At 42.6% G+C, this 27,293-nt stretch overlaps 1 protein-coding gene across 1 annotated transcript in view; it reads right to left on the bottom strand.

Moving 5' to 3' along the window:
• The window catches only part of LOC112564700 (sodium- and chloride-dependent neutral and basic amino acid transporter B(0+)-like), a 57,712-nt gene that overhangs the window by 6,972 nt on the left and 23,447 nt on the right, over nt 1-27,293 (bottom strand). Inside the window, exons 2-13 of the mRNA XM_025239706.1 lie at nt 19,292-19,426; nt 14,785-14,929; nt 13,741-13,791; nt 7,359-7,491; nt 5,985-6,158; nt 4,490-4,596; nt 3,971-4,095; nt 3,559-3,671; nt 2,520-2,660; nt 1,274-1,370; nt 860-939; nt 395-565 (exon numbers count right to left, since the gene is read on the bottom strand). Of these exons, the coding sequence (XP_025095491.1) occupies nt 395-565; nt 860-939; nt 1,274-1,370; nt 2,520-2,660; nt 3,559-3,671; nt 3,971-4,095; nt 4,490-4,596; nt 5,985-6,158; nt 7,359-7,491; nt 13,741-13,791; nt 14,785-14,929; nt 19,292-19,426 (1,472 nt within the window). The remainder of the gene's footprint in view (nt 1-394; nt 566-859; nt 940-1,273; nt 1,371-2,519; nt 2,661-3,558; nt 3,672-3,970; nt 4,096-4,489; nt 4,597-5,984; nt 6,159-7,358; nt 7,492-13,740; nt 13,792-14,784; nt 14,930-19,291; nt 19,427-27,293) is intronic.

Raw genomic sequence — 27,293 nt, forward strand, 5'->3', positions numbered from 1 at the left:
GGCTCGCATAATACTAACTTTAAAAACTCATCTCGGATTAACAGCACTTTAAATGAGTGCAAAGCAACAAAATTTAACATTAAAATATTCTAGAGTAGGGTATGAAATGGACTGTTGGTTCAGAATGGAAAATGAGAGGAACCTGTGCTTTTATTGCACCCTGTCAGTCTCCTATACATCGGAAAATAGTTTTTACTACTCATGATTTACTGTAGATTGTTGAATTGCGTATCTAGTAGACGAATCAAAATGCATCTTTAATGGATTTTTCAAAATTACCATTAGAACGTAGTAATTTGTGTCTTATCGTTTCTTCCATTGTTTGCCATTGTGATTCTACTAAAATCCCTAGTTTCAGTGTTGGTTACTGCCACGTGTCTCAAGCACTGCTCACCTCCGAGATGCTGCCCTCACCCATGAGGAGGGCATGCAAGGCCCCGAGGACGACTCCCAGTAACAGCGGTGTGACGGCCACACACCACCCGAGGTCCTCAGCCCACCGCTGCTCGTACTCCACCACCGCCTCGGGGTACACGTACACCGCGAACTGATAGATGAGCAGACTCTGCAAGAAGAGCACAGCCATCTTTCGCACCTTATTTTCAAAGCCTCACCCACTTACCCGGCCACAACAACAACACATCCACATTATACAAAAGAACGAAAGAAAAACAAGATGGCACAAAAGAAAGAAAACCAGAACAAATAAAGTGAAAAACCTCAAAGTTCGTTACCAAACTCTCTCCCACGCTCTTAACACCAAGACACCACCCATGCTTGCAAGGTAACTGGGGTTAAGTGTAAGATAACTGGGGTGAAGTGAAAGGTAACTGGGGTCAGGCGTAAGGTCAGAACTCACCGCGGCAGTGACTGAGGCCAGACCATACCAGACGCCCATCCAGATGCGTTCGATGGGTGTCCGGAAGAGCTCTTGGCGCACTGAGGCACAGAAGAAGAAGATTGTTATACATCAGTTGCAGTCAAGAAACGTGTGCCAGAAGTATGTGTTTGTCTAAGTCTATTTACTCAAGACGTTCTCTAAAACTGCTTTGGGAAGCAACATATGAATACGAATGAGTTAATCTGAAACTTCAGTTTCATAAAGCTTCACTAAACGATGTACTTTAAAACCACCCAGCCAAACCAAGGCATCAATTTCCGACAACCGATAGCTTGGAAAGCCGTTCAAAAGAGATAACCAACTGAACACCACCTACATTAGTATCGTCACCGATAGCAAAAACATCAAAAAACAAAGGTTAATGACACTGACCGTAGCCGATGATAAGCGGCACCATACTGAAGATGACCAGCGCAAAGAGCAAACGGTCGATGTAGAAACGCACCACCTGGTACAGGTAGATGCCACACTGAAACAGCAAACATATCTTAACAGAGTGTGGTATTGTAGTAGTAGTAACAACAACAATAATAATGCGATTTTTGTACAGCCTTTCTCCACCATCAAAGCAGAATGAAAGCACTTTGTACCCCCCCCAAAAAAAACAACAAACAAACAAACAAACAAACAAACAAAACAAAACAAACCCAACAAGAAACAAAAGCAAAAAATAATAATAACTACAAAAGCTTGTTAGTTCTGGAATAGAAGAACGATGAGTTTTCCCGAAGTAGTCGAGAAAATCCGCGTAGCATGAGGCAGAATAAAAACTCTTCTCTTCAGTTCAGTCCTCGCACGAATCCAAAATCTTAACATGTAGTGGCAGAAAATGTAACGAAGTCCAAAGCTTATAAATTAGGAAAATGTAAACAATGCAAGGTATGTAGATCAGAAATAAAAAGTTCAAAACTGCACAGAAATAAAGACATGTAATCCGATCAAGAGGAAAAAAAATCCCACTTTGGGCAAGATGGTGGAGACGAACAATAGGCTACAGGGACCGCTAGTGGAAGAAAAGGTCAATAGGTGGAAATGACTTGGCACAGTGACAGAACAATCGAAAAAAGGGATGCACGGTGCAACAAAAAGCACAAGGCAACACGAGACAGACTAAAATTAATTACAAAAGAAGAACCTTTCTTACTTTTTACCCTGAAGTTTTCTTCCAGGCTAACCAGACGCGTACTTTTTGAATAAGTTATGATCCTAAATGTAGACCTCTGACACGCTTTCATCATACAAATGTTCTTTAATTTAACGATGAATAAAACTGCAGGCTCAAGAAGCAAAAGACAAAACAGTCTGCGAGAAACTGAATCTTGCAATGGCGGCGAGTTGTCGGGTGTTAGAGACTCCAGGCATCCCTAGCATTTCACTTCCCTACTGAAGCTCAATACATGCTCCACCCATAAAAACCAGTCACGTGATTAGCCAATTAAAAAACACACAGTGCTGGCCAGATAATCAGAGGTTCGGCAGGAATATCAGATTGTATTAGCAGCCTGTTCTTTGTCAGACAAATTGTAGTAATGAAACTGTTGTATCTACAGCAACACCATTGTGCTTCTACATTAACTTCAGTCTTTGCCTTAAGACAGTGGCTCTGCCTGTTACTGACCCCAGTGGTGTAAGGTGTGGTCAGGAGGAAAGACACGAAGCAGAAGACGGCCAGCAGGAGGGGGGGTCGGCGGAAGAAGAGCATCAAGCCGTGAGGCAGAGCCGGCCACACGTTCTCCCAGACCATCAGCATGTGCAGACACTGCAAACAGAAAGCTGCTGGCTACATTTCTAAACTTGCCATGTTATTCTCCTGGTGGCAAGAGGTCAGCTTGCCCAAGATTATATCTCCTGTCTAGACCGTCCTATCTTGCCAGTGGCTATGGGCTTGTTTGCTAAGAGAGACTTTACCGAGACAGGACTTAGCTGTAAAGATCAGTTGTGTCTGCAGCAGCGTTGATTTAACTAAATTTATTCCGCTATTGGTCAGAATGTATGAGCAAATAAAATGGGGAAATCCTTCATAAATCAGCAAACTAAAACAAGTTTGTTCTTGTTCACAATGTCAACGGTGTAGAGATATTTCCTGGTACCCACAACTTTTTTCGTTGCAGACTCTGAAGCAGATTTGTAACATTTCACTTACAGCACTGTTTGGGATTATTTGCAGCTGTTGCTATACAAAGTGCATTATGTCATCTCAAATCATGAAATGATGGCTTATAAAGGTGTTTAGTGACACGTGAAGTATTTGTGGTTTTGGGGATGGTCACATTTACCCGTCTGTTAAAAATAGTAACTGGTCGTCGTACTCAACAATTTCAGTATCCGCAGCTTTTTTTAAAAAAAAAATTAAGACAGGATCTGTATCCGACACCAAGGGTTATCTGTACTTAAATAAAGTGTTTCCAGAACCCCCACTATAGTTTTTCCCAGTTCTAACACGAAACCGACTGCAACACCTTTCTTTTGTTTCGCACCATCAGGTGCCAGTGCCACATAACGGTGTTGTGCTGCACATCATTAAACGTCTTGCAGGTATGGTTGAAGTTGAAGCTATTGTGTTTAAAAATTTCTACAATTTTTGGTAAGACTTTGAGATGCCACACAAACTTTGTACTTGTCTTACTAGTATGACAGTCACACGGTGACACACTCACCAGGTGGTGCAAGCCGACCAGGATGAAAGCGAGATACACAAGGAAGGCCATAAAGGGGGATAATTGGTACTTGGCGAAGGTGTGCGGGATAGATATGAACAGGTACGCCAGTCCTGCATCAGAAACAGTAGTCATGAAATTTACTTGAAAATTAAAAACATTGCATGTATAATGAATTAGAAGGTACTGTCCCACCATACTCGAAATACATTAGCTCTAAAAGTCATAAAACAACAAGTATGAAATATTTCGAATGGGAAGAGTGTGTTGCCAAGATTTATTTTTCCCAGTCATCGACATTTGAAATCTTTCCTTTTATTTTCCTGTATTGACCATCACTCGTTTGACTTGACTGGTTCTCCTCTTCATGCACTCTCAGTGACTAATGCGTTAATAATGTTGCTATGTTTACCTGGCTTGACCCCATGCGCATGTCCGAACCTGCCAAGGGTGTAGGCGGGGTCGATGTAGGGAGCAATAGCCACGAGTAAGATGTGGGGCAGACTCCCGTACAGCAGCATCAACACACCCACAGAGCTAGCCAGACAAATGAGAGTTAGTGAGCACGCACTCGCACTTTCATATATACAAGAAGTGACCACAATAATGAACACTATCCACATCCCCGCCACACACACACTCACAAACACACACACACTCTCTCACACACACACACACTCCCACACTCTCTCACACACCCTCACACACACCCTCCCATACATATCAGTACACATACAAACACACACTCACCCTCCCATCTCCACAGGAAAGGATTCGAACGCTCAGGCCTTAGGCAAACATACTAAAGATTATGTTAACAGTAAAATAAACTAAAGATTTAATAAAACCACGCACGTGCAAGCACACACACACACACAAACAAGCAGGAAGATGCAAAATATGCTACTGACGAGCGGCCAGGTACACTCACGCATTGATGACCACCTTCCTGTTGCTCAGGTGCGTTCCAATGGAGGGCAGCACCCCCGCCCACACCCCGAGCCCGTACAAGTGGAGGTCAAGCGCGTCAAGCCACATCTGCACGTGAGAAATATTCCCATTCTCTCGCGACTGATCTCCAAACGACAAACGGAGCGCACTTCTTAACAATGATGGAAACAATACAACAGACAGCAGCGACCTCGTCATACCCCTACAGGAGTGATAGTTATCTCTGGGTCACTCCAGCGACCAAATTAATTCTGTCCTACTCCAATCTCTGAAGCATCTCAAGGAATGTCGAAGAAGTCTTAACTCAAGTGACAAAGAGAGCTCGTGTTTCAAAATAAAATGTAGGACTATACAAAAAACAATAAAAGTCTTTTCATTTGCATCCATGAGATAGAAATCCTCGCTTTTCCACCCCCAGAAAGACGTGTATGAAATGGATCTAAACAGTAAAAATAAATCAGATATAAAATGGTGGAGAAATAGCGGAATGATATTAGAAATTCTTGGTTCTGAAACAGTGACAATATATATATAAAATGACTGGGAATAAAAGATATTAGGTAATAATTGACTTCGAACAGCGAAAAGATGTTAGACGTGAAATGGCTCTGAATAGTGGAGAAATATTAAATAATATAATTAGGTAATATAAGAAACAGCTCTAAAACAAAAAAAGTGAATCATTCTGTGAGCAGGAGATCGAAGAAACTCAGTAAGACATCTTATCAGTTACATTCAAATAAGCACTAAACCAGGCAGATAGAAAAGGAAAAAAAAAATTCTTCATTCAAATATTTTTCCCATTTGGAAGTGTACTGTGATTGTCAAGTATAGTTGTTAACTACATAATAAAGTCGCATGGCTCGTTTGCTGTAAATCCATTCACCTGTCCACCTCCGCTCAATAACAAACCAAATTCCTGTTAAAACTCCAGACTTCATTCTGCCCAGACAACCAGTGAACGAAGGCCATAATTCTAGAATGTCAAATGTTTATGCACAAGAGATATTTCTGTACGGTCTTCTGATTATTGTGACTCGTACAGTGCTGGCAAAAAGTGTGGACACGCTGCAGGAAAGTAATCACCGGATCGACATTATGGAGACGTAGAGGTAAATGTAGATGGTTCATCGTGTCTAAGGCAAGCCTCCACCCAGTGTTGTGAGTTTCCTTACCACCTGAATATGACGCCTACAGGGCGAGGAAGCATTCACCTGAGATTCACGCTCACACTCGCGCTGTTCACATCCCAGCAGTTGCATCCAAGATACAACAGCAGCAACATAACAATAGGACCTCATGATGCCGAATGGCTTTAAATTACTACAACAGGCACCCGACCCTCCGCTTGATCATTCTAGGGTGGTGGTGATGAAGAGGTGTGTGAGTTTGTAGGGCAACGAATACGGAGGGAGGAGTCGGGGAAAAGGTGGTCGAAGGAAGGAGTTGTTGCCCTCATCATGAGCACAACTCACCTTTGCGTCTCCCAGCTGCATCTGCACGTACACGATGCCGTGCTCCTGACGAGTGTGGGCGTTGTTGGAAAAGAAGTGCGACAGCGCTCCGCTGGCGTTGGGGATGGCGGCGTAGGCGTAGATGAGCACCACGGCAACCACCGCGCCTGTGATGGGCACCAGCACGTACACCATCTGCGGCAACAGCAGCACAAGTCTTTGAGCTGACAAAGCTACAGCGGACCAACTCACAGTCGACAAAGCTACAGCCGAAGAAGCTACAGCTGACAAAGTTAACATTGAGAAAGTTACAGTCGCATCTGAACTAATAATAACTAACCACAATGTGGATTTAAGTCACTAGGGAGTGGGACTAAGGACACAGAATTTAAGGTTCCCTGCTTTCTCATTGCACAGCAATTGTATCAGGAGGATTTTGCTTAGTATGTATTCTTATACAATCAGCTCTAGGACGATGTGACTGACAAAGGACTAACTTTATCTCGTAAATACTGCGTACCTTCCGTTTATTCATTTACTTGGCGCACTATTTGCTACAACAGCAAGACGTGTATCACGAGAAGGAGGACTCGGGTCAATAAGGTCCATCTAGTTTGTACTATACACACTCTCGTTTCAAGAGAGCAAAACTTTTCTGAAGCTTTTCGGCTTTCTTTCAAGAGAGTATCAGGAAATGAGAGTTTATGGCGAAGTCAGTCAAAGCTTTCACTTGCTGCAAACAATTTGCCTTTCAACCAACGGATCGAAAGCATGGATAAGAAGGCTTCCACAAAGTGTTCACTCTAGACGCAACATGTCTTCGACATTTATCCCTTGTCGGACATCACCACCAGATCAATCCTTCATGTGAAGGGTGGGTGGGTGGAAGTATCCCTCCGCTCGCCTGCCGTTATCGCCGACCAGCGTTGTTTGTCTAATGTTTGTACGGACGCTCGTCTCGCTAAAACCCGTATACACACATCTGTTCATAGCAAGATTGTGACAGAGAAATAAAGCATGAGATATTTCCTAAACAAAAAAAGAGGATGCATTTTACAGCAATCGTGAAAACTTATGCCCGAGTCAATAAATCGGCCAACCAACTTTGCTTACACGAGAAGGTTGTTACATAAAGAAAAAGTGGGAGATAGATATCAATCGGCACCACAAGCCACACACGTGCAATGCTTTAGCATGGATATGTATAGGTTGTCTGTCCGTCTGCCAAGACCAACGCTTAGCCTCTTGCGAAGTTCTCCGCGGTTACTCTCGGCGAGCTTAAACAAAGAATGTGACTAAACCGGAAGTTTTGTAGTCTCATGCCTCGTTTTAGTAGTTAACTGGAAAAAATCGTCTGCCAGCAGTCCAGTAATACAAGTTCGTGGCTTTAGCTACCTTGGCGAAGCCCGTGGAGCCTCGCATGGTGAGGGAGAAGACGAGAAGCCAGACTGCAAGGGAGGCAAGCACCAGGTACCACACCAGCTGACTGCTGGCCCCTATGTGCTCCGACCTCTGCAGGAATTCTTGCCTGTTGGTGGAAGGTGCAGGACATAAACAGATAAATACATATATATTGATAAATACATACGACGTGTTATTGAGTTTTGCAGATTTTTCACAAGAAAGCAATAATAAAAATATACTTAGTAGCAGAACGCGAGCACACACATTCACACATTTATCTCTCCCTCTCACACACACAACAGTTGAAGACAAACAGAATGAAAGAATAGTAAATATGGACAACGAGTGCACCCAGAAGCGGAAAAAATACAAAAAAAAACTGCAATGCAATGCGATTCTTCCGGCTTTTTCTTGGCCATGCATTACACGACTCCTTTGAGTAGTGATTAATGACTGTCATATTAACATAATGGGAAAATAGTTTGTTCTGAATATTAATAGTCTTCGAAAGTGCTTCTGTCGTGTAACAACATTGGACGTGGTGGGGTAGTGTATAGTGAGAATGGAAAAGAGAAAGAGTACGAAAAAAATATATTGCTTAAAGGTGCTAATGCGGGAAGTGATCACAACTCACCCAATTTTAATCTTACAATTAAAAACATAGACGTTAATACATCTTTGTATCAGCAGAAAATAACAATGTTGATTGCATTCTGACCAACTGACGCATTATCAGAAATCGCTGGGGAGATTGAAGGTTGCATCGGCGACCATGCGACAGAGAAAGGTTCTCCACTCTCATCATCTAGGGTAGCGGTAGTAGGGCGGCAACACTAGGTAGCAGAACATTTATCATTGCTACCTTCTCTGTGTTCATTATCGGTGACAACTTACAGCCGGGGCCCGGGTTGTGGGCATCTGTCATCTACATGAAGTTTACCGTTTCTGTCGAACACAAACTTCATTCCCTCGAGGGCCATTTGTGATGTTGGCCGCCTGTCGTCTGGTCAGATCATTTGCCACTCTGACGCCAGATTGTCTTTACTTGCTTTGCTATTCATAAGCTGCATTTTTCATCTCAACGGTGGAACTTAACAATCAGGGGCGAGATCATGTTGCTTTGGTTTTCCAAGACGATAAGCACGCTCAGTGTCTTTGGTTTCCCATGACTTTTGCATGAAAATGTTCGTTAAGAGGCCAGGTTACTTTATCAACATATTTTACATTGTTCTCATCACTATTTTTTTAATGACAAAACAAATCACGTTTTTCGACGTGACATCTTCCAGTTTACCAAAATCTTGAATAGTCTCATCAATGTTTTCTTTAACTGCTCATTTTCTTTCAATAGAACATCGATGTATCTCGTATTTATTTCGATTTACTTCTTTGATTTTGTAGCATTGCAAATATTTTGTAGCAGTGACTGGAAAGATGTTTGTACTCTTCACCACATTAAAACACGAAGTTCAGCAGAAAGCGGCCACAGTGAAAAATACTACATTTTCCACTGGCATAGTGCCTTGAAATTTTCTTTTATCTGTAGCAATGTAAATAAGCAAACTACATTTCGGTCAAGAGCACATAAAATGCGTCTTGCCGCATGTGTGAGCAGTACTTACTCCCGGAGAGAGAAGAGAAGAAGAAGGAGAAGGGATAAGACTGTAAAATGTTTTTATTTTTGGCTTCGAAGCCAAGACGTTTACGCGAAAGTTCCGAAAAAAAGTTTCACAGCTCAGCAAAATGGCCGAGACAGCGTTGAGAAGAAGATTATTGCAATAAGGTGGGAAAAAAGCTTGTGGTCGAGGTCTAAGATCATTGCTGTAATGAACCGACTGCATGTTAACATACACTTGCTATCACGGAGAGTTAGCCTCCTGTTTGTTCTTCAAAACTGTCTCATTTTAACTGTCACCAGCAAACTAATGTTCTGGAGCGTCCTCGTGTCTGTTTGTTCATCTACTGATGGTTCAAAGAGTAGACCATTCTTCGTCAAGCATTGTCTTTCTGAAACCTACGTTTTCAGGCGAGGTCGCGGGCTTTAGAACATTAACGGACCTGGAAACGGTTCAATAGCCGTTATGCTAACGTGCGGGGGATTGCGGTTTTGCTGCCAAAAGGCCAAGATGGTCGGGAATCGATTTTGAGGATCTTGAATTCTTCCTGCCAGCGTTGTTCAGCGCCTTCTGTTTTCGATTCTCCGTAGCGTTTAGCCAGGAAAAGCCGACGGTGCACGAATTAACGAGTTCCTCAAACAAGGGATCAGCCGGGGCAGATGGCGGGGAGATGCCTCGCAGACGTCGGGCTTTGCACCCAGTCTGGCCCAACACACTGCGGCCACCTGAAAGTTCAAGCTTACACGCAGCTACTGTGGACTTCACGTAAATGGTGGTCTCCACCACCAAGTGTCCGAAGTGGCTGAGCTCGTAAACTATTCTCCTGATACCACGAGCAGCCCGACCCGACGATGATACACAGGTTTCGGAGGAAAGACGAGAACACTGGAAGCCTGTTGTGACGCTGATGTATAGCTGGAGTTAGGAAATATGTGAGGGCTGCGGGGATCTTCGCACATCACGCGCTAGGGAGAGGCTTCCCGAAAACAATTTATTTCCTCAAGATCATTTGTTTTTCTTTTAGCCAGCACTCAAGTGTCTGAACCCACTGCGCTCCCACAACTTCCAAATATCCTCTCCTTTTATTTCTTCTTCACTCGCTCACCCTTTTTATCGCTTCAGAAGAAAACATAAAATCGTCACATTGTGCATACAGTACAGCGGAAGTTCCAAATGCACTACAAATAAGGCCTTTGATCTTCATAATTTTGCAGATGTTAACTTCTGTGTACAGAACAATTTCCGCAGTCTGAGTGGCCTCTCCCACAGTGTTCTACCCTCCTCCCTTTTTTTTCTGCTGGAAATCAGTCAACTTCAGCACTCACTAGAGACTTCAAAAGGGCGGCGGTCACTGTTAATAACTGTTCATATCCTGCTTTTTTCTCTAGCGTTTACATGAAAAAGACGATGTGGAAAACGATAAAGGCTGAGATGTTTTGCCTGTATGTTGGACAAACACACCAATCCCACCAACGTAGGTCTATCAAAGCCAAGTTAAAGTATTCATAACTGTCTTTTCCATGGGCACAGTCCTGTGAGTATTTCTGGGATATGTCTCTGCAAGATCACAAAACTATAGGCATGAATCTGTGCAGCCCTAAAATACTTTAAATACACCCAAACCAACATTTCATACACAATACGACACGTATCCTCAGAGTACAGGTGGTCTCTCTGTACAGGGCTGTTTCGCTTCCTTGTGGACAGAAGATCTTGCAGTGTCGTCTGCAATATTCGCAAAGACATTAAACGTCCTTACGAATGAATGTTTAAAATTTTCAGGTTTCAGTGTTTTTCCGGTTATTATACGCAGCAGGGGTTTGTATTAAAAGAAGATGGCGTCGCTTTTTCATATTCAGCATGAGTCGTGACCTTTGACGTTCTTTGCAAATCTGACAGAACATCTCGCGCGCTGGAGGCTTGACAGCTGCAGGAAGCTCTCACTGCTAGAGAAAGGGGTGTGGATGGAGGTAGGTGAAGAATCAGGGAGGGAATGAGAAAGAAAGGAGCGCGAGTGCGAAGACTAAAAGATTTAAGCATTTGGTTCCTTCTCTTTACTTCAATATTCTTCATCCTGGAACCGGTCTGAATCTGTTGCTGAAGATGTGAAAGTTTCGTCAGAAACAGAAGCTAAAAAAGACAAAAAGATCGTTGAAAGAAAAGGCTGACAAAATGAAATTATCGCCTTGTCTCCCGAGGGTTTACCAAAATCTCAACGAAGCGTTATTGTGGGTCTTGGCTGTGGGAGAGCTGGAAGTCCCATTTACCAGCTTCTTTGACTGCTGCTCTTGTGTCCGGTCTACTTTCGCGAAGCCCACGTTTGTCTTGTTTTCTTTACACTCAGACGTGCAAGACGAATTGGCTTTGCTTGCTTCGTCATGTTTGGATACCCGTAGTTGGCGCTTGTGTACCCGAATGTGGTGATTTCCACAGTTCAGCTTGGCGTGGAAAGAAAATGACTCGCAGACATTTCAACAAACTGAGCAAGAAATGTTGTGCCTAAAGACCGTAATGTGATCCACACACTGCTCAACAATCACGGCAAGGTGACATTTACAACCACAAATAAACAGCAAGAGATGTCACCCTGTGAATGCACGGGAACAAAATGGAGAGACCTTGTAGCTGACCAATCACAAATGGCGAGCCTAGCGTGCAGTATGCCACCATATCAATATAAAGTTTAACATCTCATCATACATCAATATCAGGAAGCTTCACAAAATGTTAGTGTATCGGATGATTTATCAGTGGAGATAAGGTGTAAACAAGAGGGTCCCAACTAACAGCGATGGAGAGTTCCCCGCCCCGTTGTGGAGCACGTCCTCTAACGTGGCAGTTGTTTGGGGTCAGAGGTATCCAGGACACGGCAAGAAAATATAATATTGACTTTTGCTCGCGTAATCTCCCAGCTCACCTTTCAAACCATATCCGCACAGGAGACACCGTCTTGGAAACAATACTTGGGATAATTTAGGACCTGATATTTTATGAAAAAACATTGTTCCAATCCCATTATTTTGTAACATGATTTGCATTTTAAAAAAGTAATAGGTAATGTTTATTTTTGTTTTGTTTAATTTTTTTAGTTTTGTTTTAATTTAAGCGTGCCACATAAATGGGGATTTTTTTTTAGGTTTGCTGTGCTGCGACAAAAGGAAAAGATCGTGCTTAAAAACAATCGGAATACTGAACAGAATGCAGAATCAGATTAAAGTGGAAAGACCTCGTCGTTTTAAGTTTAGGAAGCAATAGTGCATTTTTAACGATGACTTGTCATAAGCGAGTCCCACACAAAGGAGTATATCACAGCATCAGTTGATGGAACCCTCGAGTCCTCTCTTATCGGTTCAAACACTGTCGAATATGTCCTTATTTTGGCGGGGAAGCATGACGTCACGTGAGCGTTTTATATGACCATCAATTAAACATTCGATATGGCCGTTACATAAACGTTTTAAATATTTTACATGACCGCCATGTAAACAACTGATCTGATCGTCACGTAAACATTACCACACTTAGTTAAATATCCAGGAAGAACAAGTCTGATGAAAGTAACAGATAAGATCCCAGCAAGCATGAAAAAAGTGCCACGAAATGTTTTTGGCGATATTTCGGTCCTCGCTGCCCCTTGCAGGCGCCCAAAAGCTGCCCCTGTTTGTTGGCGGCTGACGGGGATGTACTGCGCACAAGCGACGATAGTTAGGAAGGTGACAGCTTACTGTGGGGAGGGGTTCCATTCCGATGATGTAAAATCAATGCCGAGACCTGCCAGCCAACCGCTTCAAACGGACCAATAGCTACTTTAAAAAAAAACTCCTCAAGCGACTCCTTTCAGACAATTGCTTGGCAGAAGCCCCACAATTTGCTATGGACGAAGAACGAAGCTGTGAAAAGGACGCCTAAATGACAGATGAGAGGAAGAAACAAGCTACAGGTATTGTGCGCTCAATATTTCCTTCTTGTTCGCATCCTTCCTGCTGATTTTGGAAGTGACTATTGGATTCCCCACTGTGGTGTTCGCAATGCTGGTGATACCGCACTGACTATTGTCAAATTAAGAGTCTACATGTCAGGTTACTTAAGGGCAGAGATGAATGATGTGACCTGCCTACAGATTTGTGTAGTTGGTTTCCTCCCACCCATATTAATCGAAATGGAGAAATAATGTTTGAAAAAAATGTTCAAATGACACACCTCGTGCTCTGTTCTTGTAGCTGTGTCTTCTTACATTCCAAACACAAACTATATATATAATACAGGCAGGCATTGTCGAAAAATCCCAACCCGAATAGCAGGCCCTTAGGTTCTAACCCTTTTGATAGTCATCAAACAGTGATGACGAAAGACTGTCAGCCGCGAGGCCACTTGTTATGACTGCTATATTGCCGGGACTGTGAGTCTGGGATACTTTATGCACTGTGCACTAACTGGCTGAGAAAGAAAGATAGGGGAAAAATGAGAAAGGCATAGAGAGAGACAGTCCGCTAGTGTTATGGCTTTCTTCAAACAACAAACCCAGCTTTGCCGACAGCTAATTTTGTTTTCGTCTTGAAAGGTGGTGCTGAATTGAGTCGTATTGCAAGTGTCCTATTGGTTGGGGCACGGCGGTTCGCAACACAGCCTGGGAGGAAATTGGAGAGGTCTGGGGACATGGGAAGAGGGAGAAAAAGTGCAGGGCCGGTGTCTCGGGACAGACCGGAAATTGGCGACTAGTCATTAGTTAAACCACCTATTTGCTTACTGGTACTCACGTGAAATAGCGGTCTTCGGGACTGGACGAATAGATGGTGATTTTGGCCTCCCTGCGGATACAGAGGAAACAGAGGCAATCTCAGACTGTTGAGCATCATTCCTATAACGGCCACAAATACACGTCTTGAGGCCAATTACTGACACAGGCGGACGGCCAGACACTTGATTCGGCAGATGTTTCCAACTTCAGCCATTGAAAGCTGACAGCAAGCATACCACCATTTTTTCCCCAAAGAGAAATGGCTTAAAAATGCAAAGACAATTATGTTACAAAAAAACCGTGTGATAAGTAATCAAGTTTTAAGTAGCTTTATTTGGTTCTCTGAAACTGTAAGGTGTGTAAGAAAGTGTCACCTGTGTGCTTTCATGTTGCAACTTCATGCACCTCGCACACTTACCTTCTCTTGTGATTTTCTTCCCCTGTTTCATTAATGGAATCATTACCAACATGTTTGTAGACAACACACCCTAAATGCGCACCTTCTGTGTGAGCAACACACTCCATATTGAAAATTCTTTTTAGGAACAATTAGCTTTGACGAGAAATTAAAACCGTTTTGGATTTATTCCCGGAGTGAGTTGTCCGTTTAGACTTTTCAATGCTGCTGGTCATAATAATCCGTTTTGTACTAATACAGTCGTCATTTATGATGATATAATCTTAATATCTAGTTTCAATTAACATTTTAGTTAAAAATTTTCCTAAACTCTTCTTTATTTTGTTAAAAACCTACAGGTAAACTTTTAAATTATAGCTCCTGTAATAGTTTCCTTATCATTATTTTTTTTATCGTAAATGTCCAACCTCTTATAATGATATAATGTTCAAGGAAGATTTCTTATTTTGCATAATCAAACAGTGAGAGTTCTTACAAATGTCGAGACTGATAAGGTAAAAACTTAAAGATATGAAGTCTGTAATGACCTAGCTTCCAGCCATTCGTTCAAACTGTTTAAAATGCGCACCACTACAATTAGATTAGGAAACTATTTCCCTCGTCTACGCCGAAAACAAAAATTAATCATTGGAAACATCAACTTACTCCTTGCTGATGTTGTCACTGGGTTGCTGTGCCCAAGGATAGGGTTGCTGCAAGGAAGCGAACATGTAGACTATGCCATAACTGAGTTCTAAGGCATGCGTGATCGACCGGAAGAACGTCATGATCAGAAGCGCCACCCCAACGCCTGCAAAAAGAAAAGAAAAAAAAAAAAGAAACCTAGTCACGCGTTCTGAATAAACTTCATTTATGCAAGACAAAGGGAGAACACGTTTGACCGATGGCTGGGATGCAGAATGGAAGGAGTAAAACAATGCATGCCAAGGGACATCTCCCTCTTGTAGTGTTCGCGGGCTCAGCCCTACGCCCTAGAAGCTAAGCCTCGTTCTGTAGGCATGACTTAGCTAAACAAGGAAAGTATTCAAAAGCCCCCACTATACATCTTTTCTTAACCACAGGGATTTAAAAAAAACAACAAAATTTTTGGAGGTCTGGAGTCTAGCTTGCTCATTCTATCTCACTTCCTATTCCTCATGTCAACTGTTTTCTCCTCCATTCCAGCCAAGTTTCTTTCTACCGTGAAAGTAAATTGGAAAAGTGGCTTTAAATAAATGTCAGTCCTGAATATTTAGCAAAAGGGAAGTCAGCCTGATTGCTGGCTGTCGCGAGTTATCGATCCTACAAGAGAGGGAAATCAGTAGGGAAATTTTCCATCGATCCCATTCGTTACTGGATTCCCAGTAAGAGACCAAAAAGATACGCCTCGTCTGGAGTTAACGAGATAGGTGCTGAACTGCCCGAAATTATTCATGACAGTAATAATGAAGAAAGAGAAAAGCGTGCCTTTTCCAGGTTTTTCTGGCACGTCACAGTGCTGGCCGTCACAAGCCAGACGTCACATTGCGGAGCAGCTTCACAGATGGCGATATACTGCTTGTCCTGTTCTCTTGTATCTCCTATTTCTGATCTGAGCCATTCGTTTGTAAAAGATGCTTCGTCGAGTTCTCCAAGTATTTTGTAACAAGAATAAACAAGAGGACATGCGCGCACGAAGGAGCCAACCTGCTGCTCTCACACTTGCAAGCAAAGGCTGTGGATTGGTCTGAATGTGGGGAAAGTGAGTGCGTCTTCCGAGTTGATGCTCGTTGATGTTGCAAACAATTATACCAATAGCACCGTATAAAACATTTGAGACAAAAGAAGATTTTCCTAATAACCAGTCATTAGAAAAACTCCCAAGCCCACACCGATGTGTGCAAGTGACAAAGCCTCCATGGCAAATTCTGGGAGACGCGCGGAGTGATTTATGAAAAGTGAAAGATCAAACAGTCTTTCTACCAGCTGGAGGGCGTCCCCTCATCTCATGATAGATCCTGGACAAGCCGGCCTAATCAAATACAGTCCGGTTCCACAGCCCCTGCAGCTGACATAAAGTAGGCCCGCGGCTGACATTTTTCTGCGCAGTCAGTTGACAATGGTGGAATCAAATGATAAAGCCGGTAACCTGCGCAAGGCCGATGATGGTCGACTGGATCATGTCAGTTTGATTTGAAGCTGTGCTTCAGCAACCGTGACCTTCCGAACTTTCTTCTTGTTGTAACCGAATCCGGATCGTTTCCCTTTTTTAAGGTCAGATTTGAGTTTTCTAGGTGTAGGAAAATCCGAGTCTTCACGATGTAAACACAGACTCTGGTCGATGCAAGAATTTTGTTGGCGTGGAAAGAATTTCAGTATCCAGGACAAGGCATGCTGTTTTTTTTTTCCACCGGGAGCCAAGTGATCTTTTTACATTCATAATACTTTGGAGCTGTCATATTGTACAATGTCAATGTACTTCTTGTTTTGTTTTTTTTTCTCATCACGTGATGAGATTTCCGTCAACGGGACATTTTGTTTATTTACTTCCAAATTTGCAGACAGACCCTCAAGCCAAAGCTTGCATACCAATTCCTGCTCGACAGCCGATAAAAAATGTAAATATGTTACCTGCTTGAGATATCAATAGCCTTGTCACAAAATTCAGTGATTTAATCGGTCAAACGAGTCACGGATGAGAGTTTTTCGTACTATGAAAAAAGCTGCACAATATTTCGACTGGGAAGCTCAGTTTCATTCAAGCCTGGCGTAGGAATTATTGACAAAGAAAGAAGGAAAGAATGAAGGAAACAAAAGATCTGTATATGCACTGCAGTCAATGGTAGGCAGTGATTGTAGGACTAAATGCACAGGGGCGACACCACTCGTAGTTCATTATATTTGGTTTTGTTTTTGTTATTATATTATTTTATTATTTCTTTTTTCTTAAGTTTGCTTGTCGGGCTTCGGTCGACCGATAGCAGAGGAATTTTTTTCGCATTGTCTTCGGTAATTAAGCCATTTTCTGTATATTTTTTAAACAGCTTTACATCTGCCACGATTGATTGGTCGTTCAACTAAGCCTAGACTAGCAGAGGGAGGCAACTGTAAACTATCATGGCAGTTAATGTTCTTGGGCTGGAATGCTGCGTGACTACTTAATGCACACGTTGAATATTTGAAAATTTTTACCATAATTGGATGCAGGACACGAACAAACTCCTGACGCAAGAGCCCGGCCCTAAACTATTTTTTAACAGGATGGAATTGAGTTAATTACACACAGTAATAAAAATGAGCCTGAAGCGGAGAACTGGCCGATCCTTAAAACTGTAACTTCTCTACAAAAACAACACACAGCGTTAAGTAGTTTTGTTCCACAACCACCCCATGTCGGCAGTAAGAGAGATGGCGACAACAACATCTCTTCATGAGCTCAGGTCAGCATCACGAGAGACAATATGCGAAGTCTATGATAACTCGAAATAGATGAAGCTGCTATAACCAAAAAAAAAAAAAAAAAAAATAAATAAATAAAAAAGAAAGAATCATTATTCTCTTTCTCTTGATTCTGGAAGTTTCTGCTCCTAAATGCCCATGACGGTCTGGATTTGAGAATTGGACTGTATCGGAGGTGTATTCAGACCAATGAGCAATAGTTCCACATAAAAGCCTTTCATGTTTCCCCAGGAAACTGCGCAGTTTGGGCAGACCTCTGACTTGGTCTGCGCTAATTTCTACAGCCATTAGGAAGAGAAATTAGAAAACGTTTGATGTTCCTCCTTCGTTCACGTAGGCCACCGTCCATGCATCATTTAACTGTTGAGATAGGCCATGAGAAATGCACCGTTAAGCGATTTCGTCGTTGTGCGAGCATCCTAGAGAAATCATGTATGCGAGCCGTCGTTTGGTTGCAATGTGGCGTGTGACTGTATGGACATCAGACCGCAACCTCTGTAGTCTTCTCTGGCCATGTTTTCAAAATACAAGCGGTTAGAAGTGCGTTTAGAGGCATGTCCAGTTAGAGATAATCAAACTTCTTCCTTGTGACCATCCATGTACGCGCACGTGTGGAAGTGGGCTCATGCATTACCTCATCCGTACACACATGCACATACATCATCCACACACATGCATGTAAACACATATACATATTACACGAGATTCACTCCGATATGCGACAAGTATGCATAATGTGTCACTTACATACAACAGCACATGCATTCACGAAATCGCATTCACGTTCACAAACGCACACGCTGCGCATTGGAGTGCTAGTCCCGTGTATCCAAAGGGCACAGCTACACCACGACTTTCAGTTATCTGTAGATGACCTTTTTTGCTGAGTAGATGGGTCTGAAATGTTAGCTTGCCTCACCCACAGGAGTAAGGGCTGCGGCGCCAACAAATATCCAGAATAATCCACGAAGCCAAGCGGCGACAGGAGGAGGAGGAGCAGGAAATCCGTTCTCGGAAGAGGAAGCATTCACTAGCCAGACTTCCATACCTCAAATGGCTTCGCTTGTCAAAGTGTCACGATGAATAGGAAAGTATACGTACAAACCGTTCGCCTCCCATGTGACGCCATTTTTCTTAAGCACTGCGTATTCATCGGGTGAAACAAATTCGAAATTTGCTAACAAAAATATACCAGCCACATTATCTAATTCCCCCCTATTCCTCTATTTGATTAATGAAACCTAAAAAAAATGTAACGCTCTGCAGCTGGTTTCCTGGGAAGAAACCTACAAATAACCGCCCTCTCTTTTGCGTCTTAAGTCTGCCGTAGGTAATACAATTTCGCCGATTCTATTCCCTCTATTCTCATCTTCTGCAACGATCTTTTGCGGAAGATGGACGGTCGGTCGATTGTTGTCAAGTTGTAACATTCTGCAAAACAACACAGACGCAGGATGGGGACTGTAACGAAGTAGATGACAAAGATGAGAAGTCTACGAGGAAGAAATTGACAGAAAAAAGTAGTACAAAACTTACTGTCCTCAAAGTATTTATTACAAAAGGTAAGAGACAAAAGGTCAAAGTGCGTACCCTGAAAGATCAACAAATCCTCAAGAATATGTTCCTAATGATAACAACTACAAGCTATTTACTGTTGTGATTATCGTATTACAAAGCAAACGAATAATAAAGCATAGATGTGAGGACAGAATCAAGAAGCTTTGATGGCACTCACCTTTCAAAATAGGCACGATGTGTGAAAAGATGGCGACCACACCTCTGCGGTACAGCGCCCCCATCTTCAGTTGCACGTAGCATGCCGGAAGTGCAATTAATACCAGCAGAAGATAGTAAGGGATGAAGAAATGGCCTGCAGACAAAACAATAAGGTTAACATTAATAACAACATAAGTATCTGATGATGAAGGATGCGATGCTCATGTCATCGCCTTGTGAGCGAGACAGGACGACAGCAGTAACCCTGATGAAGACAGAGTGAAGAGACAGAGGCAGTATCCATGTCATTGTTGTTGTTGTTGTTGTTTATTATTACAACAAAATAGGTGACGTGTATTCATTGAAAATATGTTTGTTCCAGGTGAACTGTTTGGGATATATTGATTGTATGTTTACAAATCCTGTTATATCTGGGACCTGCAATAATCAAATGTGTTATTTCTTTCTGTCTCAGTGCGTAAATATGTGTGTGTGTGTTTGCTAGCGTGGCATTGCACCATAGCAAACTGTGTGGAAGATATCTGTTTGTACACTACAATTGTTCCCATTCGCATAATCTGACTTGAAAAAAACAACCACAAATCAAATGAGTAAGCCTCCAGACTCCAAACTTAAAAAAATACAGGCAAATGAGAATGAGAAAGCTGGCGAGAAAATGGCCAAAACAACAGGTCTGGAGAGATAATAACTGATTCCTGTTTTGAACATAGCCACGGACAAAGAAAACGTGGGGAAAAAAGTGCATGCAGGGCGACAAAGGTAACCTTGTATGGTTGCTTCATTACTAATGTCTTCTACGCTTTAAACATTTTGCTCAGGGGCTGGTTAAAGAAATGCTGCCGACTTAATTTCCTGTGACAGCATAAACAGACACTGGACTTCACTACGTCTGCCATTTCCATTCCTTTTACTTGTGCATCTCGCAGGGAAAGGTAAATGAAAAGAGAAAAATGCCCGCATCGTGCTGTTATGCAAGACAGTTCAACTGCCTCCATCCACCAACCTGTCTTTCTACATTTCTATTCTTTTTTTATTTACATAATAGTTTCCTTTGACAATCGAATGTCACAGGACATAAACTATTTTTCTAACCACGTGGAGTTAGCACTCGACAACCTTGTCACCGCTTGTAGCAGATGTGGTGACATCAAATTAATCAGAAAACTCACGAAGTTCATTAAAAGTGAATATAAATATGTACAAGATGGCAATGTCCTCACCTACTTCGATCATAAAAAGTTTATTTGAAAAGTTCACAGCCAGTTGATCAGTGTTCTGTGTGCTTAAGTTTAAATAATCAGAAGTAGGGTCTGACTTGTGAATGAAGTGCAATGCCCAGAACTAAAACCGTTAATTATTTTCCTCTTCTCTCTCCTCTATACACATGTTTATACATTTGTCTGCTTGCTGATCGTGACAATGATCGCCTGTTGAGGAATAACTTAAATTGTAGAATTTAGATTCTCTAGATTCAATATTTTATGTTTTGCTTTCCTATAAAACATTTCTTACTCCACAGCTACATATGCACGCAGGCACGCGCACACGCGCTCATGCATCCCAGAACCACATCTCTATAAAAAATCTTCATTTCCATAATGAAAGTATGAAGTTTAGGTTCGTGACAAAAATGTTGGAAATATCTTTCCCATTATTTTACCATTGTTTTTAACCTCTTCATTTCAGTTCCATTAGCATATCCGCGTTTTACCGCTTGGCCTGGGGGACAATGTCTCGCATGAAGTCAAACGATCTGCGAGAGAAAATGAATGGAACAGAGTTCTACAGAAATACAGCGAAAACAGCAGCTTCCGTCCTTAAGATCAGTCCCTTCCTGGCCACGGGCCCATTTGGAGCCGTCGAGACATCTCTCATGCCATTCCAATGATTACAAGTAGCTCTACTTCAGTTGTAAATGCCTGGACACAACCAACTACATATTCTTCATTCATTGCATTTTACGAGAAGGTACTTTTCGGTCTTGTGCAGGTGGGTGGACAGGGGGAAAAGCGGAGAAGGAGGAGGAGGAGAAGAAGAACTTTAAACAGTCTCGTCTTGTAAGAGTTTCCAAAATCAGTGTGAAGATTTTTCCAGAGGAATGCTATTTTAAAAAATATTCTAGTACTAGAGCAGACGTATAAAATACTGTGAACCAACATGTGAGCTGAAGCCAGAATCATTGCTGCTGGTCAGACAAAGGTTTTATGGTATTCTATGAATATATACCCTCTGTAGACGTTATTTTAACGGGCAAGCCACTAACCACGGACAGCGAGCCCTGGGGAACGATGGGGGCCTAGAGCAACGAGCCCTGACCGTGTATACAAGAGCGTGCAACAGCGATCTGAGGGTCCCTAGTATGACATACATCATCTGTGGTCCCAGGACACCAGTGCCATAGGCTCGCTGCAGATGTTTTTGGCACGACCTGTCTGTACATCGATCCACAGTTGATAGCCTGATATGAGCAGCTGATTCCCATCTTGACTAGGAGGACAAACTCCAGAGATGATGTAGTCGGAGGTCGGGAACTTGCAAGCCTGGCAAGACATCCACCGCAAGCGAAGACTTGAAAAAGCCCGAAGACGAAAGACAGACCATGAGGCCGCGGCCAGACTGAGGGCCAGACTATATCGGTCGTTTCTAGTTTCTGAAGGATCGACTCTACCGTCGTCCCTGTGACCGATGTGGCCGGTGTAGGACCAGGGGGTAGCGGGGGAAAGGGGAAGACTAGCAAAGTCAGGAGTGCAAAGGGAAAGCCTTGCCTGTCCCTAGCGTGCTGACAACACAGCACTGTCCGGCATCTCCTGCCGGCTGCTGGAGGCCCTTCTCCCCGTCCTCACCCCTCCATCCACCACCGCATCAGGCGAGCTCGTCAGTCCCTTTTATTCCCATAGGACAGAACACCGCCTGTCATCGATTCCACAGCGTCTCTCATTACACCCGACTGAGCCAGCGGCAAACAGGACCAGGACTGCCACCCTCCTTCTCCACTACCCACGACAACGTAAATCCCACGTTTTGTTCCAGAACGTTCCCCCTGTCGGCCACCGTCATCACCTCGGCCCCTACTTTTGTACGGCACCGAGACGTGAATACCGGTGATTGGTCGCCACTGAACCACAACAGCAGCGAGTGACACTACATGTTATTATTCTTTTTCAAAACAGGATGAGCATGTGATAAGTGTGATACAGTTTGATTTAAGGACATAGTTTGTGTTTTGTTTTCATAGATGACTAGTTTTATTTAACATTTCTCGACACCATGGAAACGGTGCTGAACATCCTCTGCCTGAGCTGAAGTTAAGTTTGCATGCCATGATCAGGGTTATCGTTTATTCGTTCGTTCACTTTCTTTGCCATGACTGAAGGAATAAAGAAAACTGCGTGACGTTGACACACTATCGTTATACGCGTCTTCAGCAAAACTCAAGCAAACTGGATTCCATAATCGAAATGTAATCGGATCATCTGTCAATGTCTCGATAAGGGAATGTTTGCTTCAGACCACAAGAGCAGTTTCGTCAAAATACCAGCCAGTTCTCAGACTGAAGAAAAAATCTCACCCGGTAATGCTAATACTGACAGTACCTATTTATATCCTGTTCTAAACAATCGGACAGTTTGAGAATAATATTTAATGCCACAGCCAAAATGAACACAATGCACAAAATCATGCCACTGTCAAGTCTCAAATGAGTGCAAATGACTCAAAATCCTGACCGCATTGTATCAGTTTTTTAACAAGTTTTTAAACAACACGTGGGAAGTCACAGAAATCATATCAGGATCACAAACCTCATTCATAATTTTTGTTAACTTAAAAAGTAGAAAGCTAGGGAAGGATGAGCTAATTGTCTAGCAATACAAAATACATGACAAAATTCTGCTGAGTACGGATGGGTTAGTTTTCCGACAATAAAATACATGACCACATTCTGCTGGATAAGGATACACAATGAATAAAACAAAATTTATGTTGAGTTACGATGGGTTAGTTATGTGTCAATGCAAAAATACATGATAAAATTCTGCTGGCAGAATCAGCTGAAGATAGAGTGAATGTTAACACCAAGCTTTTTCCTATTGCCATAATTAACACAGAGAAAACTTGAGGTAGAAGAAATAAGACTCGCATCGTGGCACCACAAAGTCTCGTGAAACAAACTGAAGGTAGGAAAACCATTAGTGGCTGTCCTTACAGGGGAAAAAGCCAGCAACACAACAGGGCGCGAGACTGCGACATTTACACATTAATGAGACGAAGTACTGCTCCATGGAGAGTCGCTCCATGCTGGTGGCACGGATGCAAAAACGCTTTCCGGCAGTACAAATACAATTAAAGCTGAAGGACTATTGATCATGGCTTGCGCTAATGTCTTCCAGATAAGCTGCGACCTCATTCTCCGCCATTCACTGACTTGTCCTAGTCTAGTTCTGAATAGACAAAGCTTACCGTCAGATATGTGACTATGTCAAATTTGTATACATAGGTATCATATACAACACTGATGCTGATACCCTAACCTCAAAAAACTACACGAAGATAGTTTAAAAGGCAGAAAACAATGTTTACTCATGTTTGTCCTTTTTTTCTCTACCTTTCTCTTACTGTGCTGTCAAGCGTCAGATTATATTAGCGACATGTTTATCACTGGGTGGCTTCGAGGACCTTTAATTTTCCAGCACAGCTCCCCTCAAGTCTGATGGACGATTACAAATACTCTCATTTCAGAGCTGTCGCGTGACGGGAGATGTATAGCGTCCCAGGCAGTGTTGAGAACTCTCGTTTGACTGAAGATATATAGGGTCCCTCCCAGCGTCCAGAACTGGGTTGTGACTAAAATTAGAGTCACTGCCAGTTCTCTAGAGAAAAAGCGTCTATTTCGTTAGAAAGAGATGGGGATGCGAACAAGCAGGTAGCTAAGAGAAAGCAAACATGTGAAACCTACCCACACGCGATATTTTTTGGCTCTCTCTTTGTTTTGAAGTTGTCCAGTCGCATGCATAAATATATGAAAAAAGAAACAGAGCTTCTTTATTCTCTCTTTCTTTTGTTCGCTCATTATCCACTTGCACAAAAGTAAAGCCAAGCAGCAATCTAACTCAGTTCCAGGACATTTTTTGCGACATTTGGTCTTGTCGCTTATTATCATCCCGGTTTGCCATCGAGTAAAGCGTCTGCGAACGTGAAAAACGAGGCCGGCAAACTTGAGTTATCTTTCTTTGCGCTTTGAACGATACAAGCGCCGCCGTGTTTTCTGTCACGGGTGGTGCTTGTCTCCCCCTGACAAAAACCTCCTGAGGACTGATAACGGAGGTCGAAACAAAGCTCGCGCTTAGACCGCGACCGAGACTTAGTCGAGATAAAAGGAGTGAACTTGCTTCAGCTTTCGTGTTTTCGCGATTTGCAAACTTCGGTCTCCGACGTAAGATCTCCGAATGGAGCGAAGGGATAACAAGGTCCATTAAGGCGAGTTCCAGTGCAGCAGGGTACAAGAGCTATGACTTGTATTGTCATAATCATCTGCTTCTGTGCATATCCCATTGCTTTGTTCTGACGAGTCCACAGACTCCAGCATAACTGTATATATATACTGCATACAGTGTAGGGCCATTAAACCGTGATGGCGTCCAAACTGCTTAACCGCGGCTTATGTGGTCCGCGGCTTAAATATTTTTTGATAATGCATAAATTACAATAAATAAAGAAAAAAAATGAGTGCTTTTTGGTCACAATCCTTTCTTACGTGTTGACCCGCAAGTCGCCATTTTGAAAGTAGCGCTGTAATCTCACGATCGCGATATTGCGTGCTGCATATTAAATCGTGATTAACGGTCTTGAAATGAATAATGAAATTATTATTTAAAGCAAATATGATGAACTCGCTATATATTCAAGAATTGAAGTGATTTACGTTGGGTTTGTGACTCATATTTATACAACTGTAAAGTTTTATCAGATTATCGAATTAAAAATACTATTTCATAATTTTTATGGACTTATCGCGGATTAACTTTATAGCATTGTCAGGTGTGTATCAGTTATAAATTAAACAAACTGAATAAGTAATTATAAATGGCTTAAAGACCGAAGCGCCGATATACTTTAACAAGACTCCTATATCAAACAAAGAACGCCTATAAGGCTAGGCAACTCTGCATCCAGGTTTAGTCCCATGACCGGACAACAAACTACTCCGTGAATCTTTTTTTTTTTTAAAATAAACTATTGGCCTCAGCACGCGTGGTCTTCGATTTGCCGTAGGCGTTTGGTCCTGGAGCAGCTGATAAGCAAATCCAGCCAAGCTGCCCCGTGGCCATTATTAACCGCCTGCACCATCACACTTGTTTGCGGGTCGCGACGGTAGACACCTGTCCGACCGGCAATAGCCAGACGGCTTTCAGAGCGACCGGTGAGATACCCAGCGAAACAAGGTTGACGTTTTTGTTGTTATCATCATCATCATCATCATCATCATCAGCAGCAGCAGCATCTTGCAGCACTTTCAGCAACGCTATCTAAGATGAGATTTTTTTTTACATCATGGGCAGTCTTCGTGAAGCAAGGGTAAATCGTTGCCAAAGGGAAATCAAGGGAAAACATCGTCTCCACGAATATTACTTTGTTATTTTACCATAGGGAATCTTTGCCACAGGTTTGTAGCGATGGTCCGAGTAATAAAACAACATTCACGGAGTCTGGACGCCCCTTGTAAAGACAAAGACAGAAGCTTGTCCCTGATTTCCCAAAGTTTTGTGCCAGGGACAACAATTTACCCTCGCTTCATGAATTCCGAGCCGGGTCTGAGATAGTAGGCAGGAATTACTTTGTGTACAAAAAGAATAATTGAGAAGAGTGTGGAGAAGGAAGGCTACAATGAATGAATAGACGAGGAATTGAGAGTTAGGAGAGATTTCAAGGTGCTGATACACGAAGTTGTTATCCCTCTCCTCCTCTCTCTAGTTTAAAATCGATGTTTCTGAAACCATCCAGCAAAACCCACACGTGCTGTTTCCAAAGCCCCAGTCTTGTCAAATCATTATGTATGTATTATTGCATGTAGATGTGTGTGCGTGAGTGCGCCTACGCACCAAGTGCCCATGCATGTGTTTCTGTCCTATATGCACTCAATAATATTTCTGTTGGGTTTTATCACATACTCTTGTCTTTAATGCAGCGAAGTGGCTACTCTTTTCTGCGGGAAATTCTTAAATACGCTTGTCAAGGCTCATCAACATTTTGAGCCATGAGTTTTGAAAACAAAATTTCTCATCCACACATCGGCTTTTCACTTCCTGTCAGTACCTGATAATTTCTCGGCATAATGACGATATTATCACAATCTCTGCCTTTGTTTAAATAAAGAAAGCAAAAACCTTTTTACGACTGATGCGCCACAATGTGGAGAAGGGGGTCGACAAATCATCGCCAACCTCAAGACAACTTTCCACCCCAAAAGTTTCCTACTGGCTGACGAAAGAGTCGGTTGGTTACAAGGACATAACTTTTTGTTACCAAAGGCAGAGATGTGCTTCCAAATCAGTGACTTAACGAGATTCGCCAAGAGGGGGCGCTGAGGCAGGAAAGTGAAGCCAGGCTGTCTCGCATCCTAGCACGGTCACTCCCTCCTTACTATCAGTTCTTCAGGCGAGAATGCCAGACAGTGGCTTATGGCACACTGCGCTGACCAAACTCCTAAACTAAAAGATTTTCCTTGGTTTTTTTTTCCCGATGAATATTATAAATGCGGGGCTCCCAAAAGCAACAAATAAGTATTGGAAAAATATAGAAGATTTTGTTCAATATGGATGGTAAGAGCTGCATCAGAAAGGATCCAAACTTCCCACAGAAGCACATCAAGTGGCCATGATTTTCTGCCATAAAAAGTCTTCTGCAACCTGGTAGAGAGTAAAAGAATAATTTTTTTCCAAAACAGCTTTTTCTGTTATATGAGGTATATGAGACCCGGCAGATTACCAAAGTCCTCTGCATTT

Source organism: Pomacea canaliculata, linkage group LG5 (genome assembly GCF_003073045.1).
Source record: "Pomacea canaliculata isolate SZHN2017 linkage group LG5, ASM307304v1, whole genome shotgun sequence".
Taxonomy (NCBI): Eukaryota; Metazoa; Mollusca; class Gastropoda; order Architaenioglossa; family Ampullariidae; genus Pomacea; species Pomacea canaliculata.